Raw genomic sequence first — 12,185 nt, 5'->3', positions numbered from 1 at the left:
ACTTTAGCCAAGGACAAGTCCATTGCCTTACAGCTACACTGTTTTTGGTCTATCATCGTCATCTTGAAGTGGGAGGCAGAATTTGAAATCTGTACATGGACCAAAAGTGAGATTCTTGATGTTGACTTACTTGGTGGAGGACTGGGGTAGTAGTGATCTAACTGGGGTACTGTGAGATGAAGATTCTGTATACAGGATTGGAGGAAAAAAAAAAACCAACCTTTACAAACCCTGCTTTGGATTGCCTGGAAAAATTGTGTTATCTCTATCCTTTAAAATAGCTGAAACCTGAGCTGTCATAGACCTTGGCAGCTTACAGTAGGTAACCATGCTTTGAGCAGAGGGATTGGGCTAAATGGATCTTGAGAGGTCCTTCCCAACCTCTGTTATTCTGTGAACTGTAAGTGGTTTAATGTAGTCTGCCATTCCTGTTAGTTGCCCACGTCACAAAAATAGTTACATACCTGGGCATCAGAAAGAAACCTGGCTAACACAGCTGACTAACCCAGAAATTGCATATCAACTTTCTTTCTAGAGTAAGAAACAGCACATTCCTTATCGAAACAGCAAGCTCACTCGCTTATTGAAAGATTCTCTTGGAGGAAACTGCCGAACAATAATGATAGCTGCCATTAGTCCATCATCTATGTTCTATGATGATACATATAATACTCTTAAGTATGCAAACAGAGCAAAGGATATCAAGTCTTCGGTGAGTATGTTGGTATTTATTGATCTATCAAAGTACAACAAAAGAGTATTGAGAGAGTTATTTTAGAAGACTGTAATTACCTTCATTTCTGCCCTAAAATTTTGTTCAGTTAGCTCGTGTTTCTTAACTTACTCAGATAAGTGAAAAATGGAGGTACTAGTTCTGGCCTAAAAGCAACATAGCTTCATTAGTGGGATGATGCTACCAGTTTGGAAGTTTGTTTTGTGAGCATCAATTTTAGAAATAATTCTTAGCTGGTAGAATGTGCACTCAGTTTTAGTATCTTACTACTTTATCAGAGTGTTTCTCCTAATTTTTTCCATGTAATACAGGTTGACTGTAGTTTCCACATGTTGCAAATGTAAAGATAGCCTTTATAAGAAAAGGCAGAAGATAGACATAAAATAGTAAAACTAATCTGAACAAGTGCAAAATGTGTGTACATATATAAATAATTTTTTATTGTTCTGTTGAGGGAAATGGTTATAGGAGTGCAACGGGTGACTCCAGAAGTTGGGGGTCAGTTTTGTTGTGCAAGTCGGGATTTTATTCACCCCTTTCTTCATAATACAGTACAAGTATAGATAGGTAGTACTTACAGACAATGTATTTATTATGCAGGAAACCATGAAGGAGTCCTCTTAAATTCTAACTTGTTCCTTTTCTTTAGCAGTTGAAGAGCAATGTTGTTAGCTTGGACAGTCACATAAGCCAGTATGTTAAAATTTGCAATGAACAAAAGAAAGAGGTATGTTTAAAAAAAAAACAACCAAACCCTATTGTTAAAAGTCTGAGAGATTAATTGTTACAACTTTGAATAAAAAACATGAATATGTATTTATGGGATTAAACCTGTATGTCAGTATTGTCCTAATTCTGCCTTATAGTCTGCAGAAGCAAGATGTTTTGTCCTCTAAGAATATCGCTTACTGACGTTTGTGAAGTTTTTCAAGATGTAAGCTCAGAACAATAGGTTTAAAAAAAACATAACCATTATATTCCAACTAAAAGGTATCTTTTTTGGTTTAGATCCTAATGTTAAAAGAGAAACTGAGAGAATATGAAGAAAAGCAAGGAAGCATTCCTGGAAATCCTGATGCTGCAGTACTTTCAAACAACCAACAAGTGATAACACAAAGGTAAGTGAATCAGATAACAATCTTGCTTCAAAATTGGGGTTTGCATAACTTGTAAAAGCTTTCATAAAACAACTCTTTCTAATATAAGTTTCCTCATTTTTAGCATTGCTTTACTTAGGCTAGGTGTGGCTTTGCATAATTTATCACTTCTTTACAGAACAGCTTGGTGGTGGATTTAAAACAAAGCAAATAATATATACTTGAAATATCCTGATATTAACCTTCTAGGAAAATGCAGTAAAACACTGCAGGGTAACTGTAGTCCTCAAGAAGCTGACATAACTCGTTCTGACATCACAATTGAGATCAGTGTTGAAGGGTCTTGTATCAATTAGGTACTTTCTTATGAAGTATTTCCTAGATAGATTTTTTTTTTTAAGCTTATCAATAGCCTTGTTATTGTAATGAAGAAATCTCATGTCAGATTGGGGTATTTTTTTAAGGCTACCGATATTATTCTGTATTAAAATGCAGATGGAATTCTACCGCTAATAATACAAAAGATGTTGGAAAAAGTGTTTTCATAGGAAGCGCTAGATCTTTGTAGGGCTAAGAAGTTCTTTTCTACCACAAAAGCTAACAATTTTGGAGAAAACTGACAATATTCTTTAATCTTGGTTGTGTAAAGTACTTTTTTTCAGAATAACATCAAATATAAATTTTATCAATTTCTTATCCTATTTTGAGCAAAAAAATATAGTAAAGAACGCAAAGCAAACAAACCAAACTACTAAATAGCCATGACACTGGTCTGTATATATGGGCTGAGCCATAACCTAACAACAGAAATGGAATGATCAATGTAGCAAAAGTTGAGTTCTATGTAATACAGAAGTACAATGCATTTAAGAAAGGGGAAAATGAGTTGAACTTAATAGCAATAAAAGCTTCCTGATAGATCTGTCTATAGAGCAATCTTACTTAGGGGATAATAAGTCTATCTCACAGTTTTTTTTAAAACCAGGCAAAGTCCTCTAATAACAGGAAAAAATCCTTTTTCTGGTAAGAAGCTTATCTTCATGACACAAAAAATGTGCAAATGTCTCACAAGTAAGAGTAATTTATTATAGTTTTGAAGGTATTAATAAAGTGGTCAATCTAGACTTCTAAAATCAATGTAATAGGTTTTGAGGAGAGGCACAGTATTATTTACAAGGCTCTTTATCAATAACTCTAGGAACATGTTACCAAATGGAACTTAATTTGAAATTCCAAAACTATACTTTAAGTTCTAATGGTGGTGTTTCTCCTCACAGTCTACTTTAGTTTAAGTAATTGGGCAGACAACACATATAAGCAGCAGGAAAGAGCATATGAATGCTAGCTTTCAGCAAAGCTACTTAGCAGGTCTTTTTTGTGGGTGGGCAGAATGTAGTTTGCATAAATGATAGCTGCTGCTGCCAGATAGTATTTTGGTAATAAGTTTTGTGCTAGGTTTAAGAGAGGCAAGAACTTAAAGCTCTTCTTTCCACACAGTTAATTTATGTTTGTAGGTTCCTCACTTTCTATTGCTTTTAGATTTCTTGGTCTCTTTTTATTCTTGGTGATGTTCCTGTCAATCTTTTCTGATGTGACAGTCTCTCATGAGTGCACACAAAAAATAACAGACTAAGACATGATATATGAATTTGTTGCAGAAGTCAATCTATTCCATAAGAAGGTTAGGTTTTTGTGTGAAAGTCTTTCTGGATCTATCTCTGCATATTTCACCACGTATTTCTGAGAATTACTTAGATTTATTCAGTTAACTTCTTATTGGCCTTTTGAATGTGGTATTTTTTAACCTGAAAAACTTTGGTAAAAGCCCATTCAAAGCAAAATTCTATCTGAGCTTCGTCCAGAGGTTTCAATAAACCTCTCATTCAGGTTTATTTTTATTTAAGTTTCAAAAGAAGTGTAGGCTTCCAAGCCATATTGAGAGTTCTGACAGTTTTCCTGCATATTTTTGCACTGTAAATCTTTAAGGTTAATTTAATTTCTTGTGATTTGCCCTTTATTTCATTCTGTGTGTGGGAAGAGTCAGTCAAAGGCAAGGTCTCCAAAATGTCTTTTCAAAATTCTGGACACATTCCATGCCAAGATTTCTTGGTTAGAGAATGTTAGGGTGTTAATCTTCCGAAATATCTGTACACACACACATGTAAGCTTATCCAAATCCCTCTAGATACAGGCAATGAAGTGGATGTTTCATTGTGTTCTTCCTCACAAGGATCCTGTCAGGTTCATCCTACTGATGGTATGGGTGATGAGTTCATTTCCCCCATGTTTGTTTACAGGTTTTGAAGATATTCTTCTGTCCTTTCCCTTCCATTTGGGACAGGGTAGAGAGCCTTATTCAGAGTCTTATATTTCAGTCCAACTACCTATTATTTTTGCTTTACTTTTACCTGGAAGAGACTTTCTGATTACACCACTTGCTTCTTCAAAACCATAGGTTATTCCTGCTCCCTCTGTCTAAAGCTTGGTCATACACTGCCTGCCAATCCGTAGTCTTGAGCCTGTTGAGGTAGCAGTGGACACTGGAACTGCCACTGAGAGGTCCACAAGCTCTTTGAGACTAGGCAGCACAGAGTTCATAGCCTGGATATGCCTACAGGATCACTGTCATTTTTAAGTGAAGAAGAGAGGGTGGAGATAAGAATAGAAGTGTGCTTACTCAAGGAATGAATCCAGTTCAAGGCAAGAGCTTTGCAACGGCTTCTTGATGCTATATCTGGGACACTGATCATTATATGTACACAGAGTTGTTTTACCTGTAATGGTTCCTCACACTGACTGTACACAGAATCTTACCTTATGACCAGGGTTTTACTGTGAAGTAAATTGAGGGAGAGGATTCACCTTCATTCTGTATTGCTGTGTTTCCCAGACAGCTGGGAGGAACCACGTTTCTATGGATACTATAGTAGTGCAGACTGTATAGATAGTAACAGTGTAGGGTAAGAAATCTGATATTCTGCAGCTGACTATGTTATACCTTAAAGAAATATTATGTCTAAATTCTGTGTGGGTTTTAGTACATAATTTACCTAGATATGTGGACGCTTAAGTAAAACCCTAAAACTGTAGAATTTCTAAAACTGTACATAAGAATTCATTTGTTAATTCTGTTCACTTTTAAAATGACAGTAATAAAACACTAAAATGAAAGACTTGCCATTATCCAGTCTTAGACTATGTAATGGAATTGCTACTTCTGAAACAGTGGTAAGAAGTCAACTACATGGCAAGAATGTCTTTTCAACTTGCTCTCTGGTTGCACCTATGTGTTAATTTATAATATTTGTGTGGTATTTAATATTGTTACTGTTTATACTCAACACTGTATAGTAACTTCAAACATTGCATGTCTTTAGAACGTTTGCATGCTACCGGCTCAGTTTAAACCACTACAGCATGTTAGACTGTGCCTTGATTCTTATGGCAAGTTCTAACATGTCAGTAGGATGTTGTGACATGGCTTGTGTACAAGGTTGGTCATTATTGAAATATGCAGTATCTTTTTGGGCTCTTCTGTACTGCATTTTGAGTATTTGGGAGTTGAAGTGAGAAAGTACCATCACTGAAACTTATATTGCAATATGGTAATACTTCTAGGCTTTCTTCTTATTCTCATTTACATCGCAGACTAGGAATAAGCAGATTTTGAGGCTACTTAAACATTGGTCTCCTTAGAATAAGTTTTAAGTACCTTCTATCATTAGTTTGTGTTTTTCCCCACCTGTTAGTATGTGTTAAAACATGATGCATGTTCTGATTTGTCATCCATTGGTGATTCAAATTCTACAGCAAAACTTCAGAGAAAGGGAGCAATTGAAGACTTCTGGTTTTTGAAGGAGACCTTGTGTGTCTGTGGCTACAGTAGTCGGATATGTTTAATAAATTAGTATAAGGAGAAAACATGGCTATTTAGTTTGTTTTGAAGGTAGAGATAAGGCCTGTGTGAATAAGTTAGATATCTTTTCTTTGAATCCCAGTGTCATCTTCATAAATACAACAAGGCTTATTTCTAGTGTCCCCCTTCAAAATTCACATCCCATTTCTAGTTCAAGTACATAAAATCATTACTGATGTGCTGACACTTTATTTAGTCCTCATCTAGAACAGGCTTTATACGTTTTTTCCCTCTAAATTTTTGTATGTTTATTTCATTAACCTCAAATTGAAAGTTCCCCTTTCAAAGGAGATGGTCATTAAAAAAGTCTTCAATAAGTAATCCATTATTTATTATTATCTTTTGGTTCTAATAGATACAAAGAAATCCTTAAAAGTGTGTTTGCCAACCGTGAAGAAATCAGAAAAGAATACCTCAAGTTAGAAATGCAAATAAAGGAAAATGCACTGAAGACACATTACCAGAAACAATGTCATGAACAAATTCAGCTGATGTGCTCTGAAGAAAGAATAGAAAAGGTGAGTTTTCTGTAACGTATTACAAGGTATCATCTTAGTTTTGCTGTACTAATGTATGTTTTTTTGCTCAAGTAATTATATAATCACTTAATGCTTAGAGATCAAAATGAGACCATTTGTCACTTCTCTATGACAAACTGTGTTAGTGTCCTAATTTTTAGAATGTATTGCAAAATACATGTCCTCTGAAAAGGAGTCTCTTTTGCCTTGCTAGGATACTGCCTCATTCCACTTGCTGGTGCTGGTTTTGTGCCTTTTTCCTTGTCAAATTTCAGAGAAGCATCAGAATTTTGATGCTTGAACATAGAGGGTTTTCCTTTTGTGAGATATTTTATCCTTTAGTGAGTTAGGACATATTGCTTTAGGAAAACAAAGCAGGTTAAATTCCTTCTTCATATTCATGCTTGAGTAGAAATCATTAGGTTATTGTATCCAGAAGTGTGCCTGTCTGTATGCACACAAGTAGTTTTTCAGTCTTTCCAACTTAAGATAATTGTGTCCTGGAACAGAAATTGATCAAATCAAAGGTATTATTCTTCAAAGGTATAACAAAATGACACTGCTGTCTGTTATAAGGGTTTCCAGGAAAAGGACGCGGGTGGGGGTGTGGAATGAGGAAGGGAGGAATGAAAACGTTTTAAAGTAATGTCTGTGAAGAGACTGTGCTACTAACTTTTAATTAAACTGAAAAGAAATGCAGAAAGTTTGTTATTCCCAGTTAAGTATAACAGTATGGAAAAAGATTTTTATATATATATATAAATAAAAGTATTTGTGAACATCATTTGAAAGTTTTCACTTTAAATGCTGATTTTTAGGCCACTTGCAAGAGGGACCAAAAGCTTGCAATGCTTAGAACTCACTGTGTGCACATACAGCAGAAAAGAGGGGAGGAGGCTGAACGTTTTGAGGAAAATACCAGTTGGCTGCATCGTGTTGAGAATGAAATGCGTCTACTGGGTCAAGATGGGTGCATTCCAAAGGTAAAATGCCTTTCATTTCAAGTACAGGTTTCATGCATTATAGGCAACATCTGACTATAGTTAAGAATAGATTTTAATTACTGCCCCCCCATCTCTGTCTCACTTCTGTTCATGGCTTCTGCCATTCTTTCAGTGTGATTTCCAATTCCAGCGTTAATTGTTTCTGTTCTTTTGTCCTAAAATGTTTCCTTATTTGTGCAAGTGTTCCTTGGTCATGAAAGTAGATGGTGATGTGCAAAACTGCATGCTAAAGGGGAGTAAGTATGCTATTGCTGGGCAGTTCAGATAAATGCCAGTATTGATGCTGCTCCTGGGCATTCACTTCTTGTCTTGCCTTTACAGTAGCTCCTGATGCTTGTCAAACCATGTAACAACCTAATTCTTAGCCTGGCCAAAAAAGCATTTGAGGGTGCTAGGAGAAGAGTGGGAAGGGGAAAAGAAGTGGAAAGTTAAGTTCTCTGCCAAGTTTTAGCAAGTAGAGTCAGCTCTGTGTGGCCTCAGGCAAGCACCAGAGCTGGGAGAAGAGATGACAGTCTGTACAGGAACAAGAAGACAAGACAGCTGGGGTGTTGCTCCTCTGTGCCTTTCGGTTTCAGCCAGCAAGTGGAGTGGCTTAAATGATACTGCAGTGAGCACTGATCTGACTCATATATTGGAATATATTTCAATACCTGTATTCTTATTGGGATGACTAAAATGTGTTGATACCTTAAAATAAATTATCTTTAGGATATTTCAAACAGGATACTGGTATCTCAAGAAACTGGAACCTCAGAAAGATGGCTAAGTACAATAAGGTTTTGTCCCAGATAATGTCACTGAAAAACTCTGATATGGAGCAAGAGCACAGGAAAAGACAAGTGTATTTTTGGGCATGCATAGATGTGTGCCTCTTGGATTCTTAATGCTAATTACAGCACATTCACTGTTGGTCAAATGACTCTAGAAAGCATTATTTATGCATGTAAATTAAAATTGAAAAAATCATACTACTTCACCATAAAACTTGAACAATATAGATTTATTTCCATCTTTACTTTTCAAGGTAGGATCAATTAATATTACTTTCAGTTTAAATTTTAGTTTCTCACTGTCAGTCTGATGTGCAGTACTTTGGTTTTGGGTTATTTTGGGCTTTTTTCCTCCTTTTGCCTAAGGAACTCTGTGAAGATCTGCGGCATTGCCATTTAAACCTAGAAGTTAAGGACCTGAAAGCTCAGATTAAGCATATGTTATCTCTGGCGTCCCTTCAAGATCAGCATTATAAGCAGACAGAAAAGTAAGTATGGTTTGCATATCAGGTCTGATAAGATTTATATGCTGGTATTGGTAACTTCAGAAGACATACCTATAGAACTTAGTTTTACTTGAAACTGAAGCAAAATGTTTATCAAGCTTCAATGTTACAATTGTGTTTCAGGTAGGATGGAAAATAATAATAACTTATTAAATCTTGGCTTGTATCCACAGTTGTTTAACAGAAACTGCAGGTATACTCTAGTGCTTCTTATTTTTATTTAATTTTCTTATTTTCATAGATTTTCCAAATTGTTCACTAGGTCCAGGTGTCTTTCTTCTGTGTTGAACAGCAATACTGATGTTTTTTTTTAAGTGTTTGTGTTCTCCTTTAATTTCTTGCATTGTAGATGTTAATAAATTTACCTGTATAAAAAATAGTAACTATTAAACTGTAATATAGCTGGTCAGAACAGGTCGGGGGGGGGTGGAAGCTGAATTTGCAGGTAAGCCCCAGTTCTTTATTAGCAGTCTCTTGAAAATGTTACTTTTCCTCCCTTGGAGAAGAGGGTGTTACCATAAACATGATAAAAAGTAATACATAAGCAAGCTTTTTTAAGCTACATAGCTAATAATTACAAAGTTGCCTCTTTGGCTGGGGCTTTTTTTTATGTATATACGTGTATATAATATACTCCTTCCCATATTGCATGAACCTACTGTTTAGTCTTGCAACTGAATCCACAGCTAATGAATTCCTGTGTTCACAAGGAATTCCTAAGCTTTTGTCACTTCAATTTGACTTGCAGGTATGTGTGGATCTTAATGTATTCCATTCTTTAATTAAAGATTGTCGTATCTTAATTTGAGCTAGGCTTCTAATAAGGTTCTATGCACATATAATTAAGATCTCATTGGTTTAATCCACATTATTTGTTTTATACTCTTTTTCAATTACCTGATACTTAATTTTAGAAAGTCATAATTCATTTGAGAGATGCTGACTTTCTGTTGTGTATAAGGGACTGCAGATCTTAGGCACACTTCATAAATGCTTAGAGTGTACTACAAGACTTTTCCAAAGTGAAAAATCGCTCTACTTAGTAATGAATATTTCCTATTAGTGTCATGGTATTCCCTTAAAACAAAAATTAAATACATAGCAGAACCTGCAGGGAGGGAGGGGGGTAAGTGTGTGGAGAAGGGCAAAACCTTGTTGCGTTTGTAATAGTAGCAGTGCTAGTAAAGAATGAATTAGTTACGATGTAGTTATATTTGTCTTTGTCTTGCCTGTTATTTTACAGAGTGCTAAATACTTTGCTTCCAGTTCTTCGCAAGCAGTACCTGACTTTGAAAGAAGCTGGCTTGACAGATAATGTATCTGAGACTGAATTTGGAGAGGTTGAGCAGCTGATACAAAGACAAAAATCAGTAGTTTGGGCTGACCAGGCTGAAGAAAAGGAACAAAATCAAAACCATGAACTAGCATTGTCTTCTATCTTTACATTCCCACAGCTTGTGAACAGACCAAACACTCCATGCCGTAAGTATATCATTTATTTATTCTCTCTTAGAAATAGATTATGTCTCTTGCAAAAGCTATGTCACCCACAAACACAGTGAATGCACACTTCTAGAAACACCAAAGCCAAAGGTAAAACTGAGCCTTGGACCCACTTTGTATAAATTATGTACCATTCTCAATTACATATAGAAAAGTTTACTTCTTCAATGGCTAGACACTCTGCCAACAGATAACTCCCTCTTTATTTTGTTGTAACTTATCCCATGTATCAATATTCCTAGATTCTGTGTTTTTAATTTCATTTGAATCTTTCGTGTGACATTGATGAAAAAAGAATCTTAGTAACAAGAAGTATAATAATTCTGTTATTGATTGGAAATCTTAAGCAGCTAGTACAGTTTGCACAGTATAGTAATAGCCTTGAGGGAGTTGAGATTTCCTATTAATTACAGGATGAATTGGAATCAATTTGGAACAATATTTTATAGGCTTATATTTCCAAAAATCAAAGGATTCACCATTTCTACCATGGAATTGACTGCTTTACTGTATTACGATGGCCCCATTTTTTCACCATAACTCTATGTAGGTGGCTTTTCTTCAGCTGTAAAGTGAGTTGCTCCTGAGTGTAGCCGGGGTAAAAAGGGATGAAGAATCCTTGCAGAAGGTGCTGTTACAAGAGATGACAAGCAAAAATCTCTGCCTGATAGTGCAGCTGCTGGGGGCCAGTGCTTGTATCTTGTGCTCATAGCCAATGCTTAGTATACAGTGGCTTTGGAAGACATCTGTAGGTAACAGGGGAACATAAACAGTAGCAGCTCTGCTCAGAAAAAAATATTCAGAGTATTTGTAGAGTACAATTTTAATCTTAATGTATCCTTACCTACCACTACTGGTGTTGACATGGTCATTTCCATACATCTTGGGTGGTGAGGTGGGAAAAAGTACTCGTTTACCAGTATTTTAGAAAAATTTCTGAGCACGAAATAAATAAAATAACTCCTGAATTGTTTGAAATCACATTTAAAATATTTTGAACTATTGGCTGACACTATGGTGTGGAAATATACAGAATGCACATAACAAACTATTCAGGGGAAAAAAAATTGAAAATTAAAAAAAACCCACCAAACAAATGAGGAAAAAAAAAAAACAAAAAAAAAACCCAAAAAAAACCCGCAGAAACTGGGAAAAAAACCTCTGCATGAGAACATGTGAAATAGTATAAGACCAACATACTGATCAGAAATAGGAAGGTTGTAGTAATTTCTTTTTTCATTTAAAGATGAAGAAAATTATTCAAGAATCCAATTCCTTCTCCCTGAAGTCACCTTTGAAATATGCTTTGCAAATGTTAGCAGGAGCTGACCTAAGAACTTGGTGAACCAGTACAAAAGAAGATTTATACATATTTCCTTACGTGTTGTGAAGCTTTGATATTTTATTCTTTATAATTTGTCCAAGAGGTTGGGAAGCAAGTAGTGTTTGAAGAAAGAAAAAGTAAAGTGAAATTAATTAATGTTCTACACAGTGGTCATTATTGCTTATATAGAAATCCATATTTTACCTATAACATAATTGTGTGGACTTCAACTTAACAGCAGGAAAGAGAAATGCACTTCATTTCTTGTGATTTGATTCTTACTTCTCCTGCTATCATTTAAAAGCAGTAATATTTTTAAAATCTCATTTAATAGAAATATATGTAGCTTTGTATTAGTGACTCAGAAGTTTCTTTCTGAAATTATCTGGAGGAAAGGATAGAAAAGTTAACTGGTGGCGATGCAATGTTTCATATGAAACCTGAATCTAGAGCATCTTTGAGGAGGAGTATTGAATCTGCTGGTATCAAATGTGATGTATTGCTTTTGAACCTATGTTAACACATACTGGAAAGAATTAGTATTTTTTTTTTAATACAAATCCCTCTATAAAAACAAGATGCTGCTCATTTAGAACACAGTAAGACCTATGATAAAATATAAATTCCTCCTCATTGTAAGCTTATGAAGTTAATAATTATGTATGTTTTGTTGAACTCAAAAGTATCTAAGTATGTATGCAATATCCATGCATTATCTGTATTTAGAAATTCCAAATTAATGAAAGAACAACTCACTGTGTTTAAAATGGTAGTGATGCAGAGAAACATCTGTACTTAAAGAAATCATTGATTT

At 35.2% G+C, this 12,185-nt stretch overlaps 1 protein-coding gene across 2 annotated transcripts in view; it reads left to right on the top strand.

Annotated features, from left to right (window-relative positions):
• The window catches only part of KIF18A (kinesin family member 18A), a 35,702-nt gene that overhangs the window by 8,817 nt on the left and 14,700 nt on the right, over window positions 1-12,185 (top strand). For both annotated transcript variants that reach the window (XM_061479178.1, XM_061479177.1), the window contains exons 6-12: window positions 536-712; window positions 1,386-1,460; window positions 1,742-1,851; window positions 6,102-6,264; window positions 7,083-7,247; window positions 8,405-8,526; window positions 9,788-10,026. In XM_061479178.1, the coding sequence (XP_061335162.1) occupies window positions 536-712; window positions 1,386-1,460; window positions 1,742-1,851; window positions 6,102-6,264; window positions 7,083-7,247; window positions 8,405-8,526; window positions 9,788-10,026 (1,051 nt within the window). The remainder of the gene's footprint in view (window positions 1-535; window positions 713-1,385; window positions 1,461-1,741; window positions 1,852-6,101; window positions 6,265-7,082; window positions 7,248-8,404; window positions 8,527-9,787; window positions 10,027-12,185) is intronic.

Source organism: Pezoporus flaviventris, unplaced genomic scaffold, assembly GCF_033815535.1.
Source record: "Pezoporus flaviventris isolate CSIRO_AGI_PZ_B2104156 unplaced genomic scaffold, CSIRO_AGI_Pfla_v1 ptg000143l, whole genome shotgun sequence".
In the NCBI taxonomy this organism is placed as follows: Eukaryota; Metazoa; Chordata; class Aves; order Psittaciformes; family Psittacidae; genus Pezoporus; species Pezoporus flaviventris.
The sequence above is the reverse complement of the archived record's forward strand: the minus strand, read 5'-3'. Positions and strand labels throughout refer to the sequence as shown.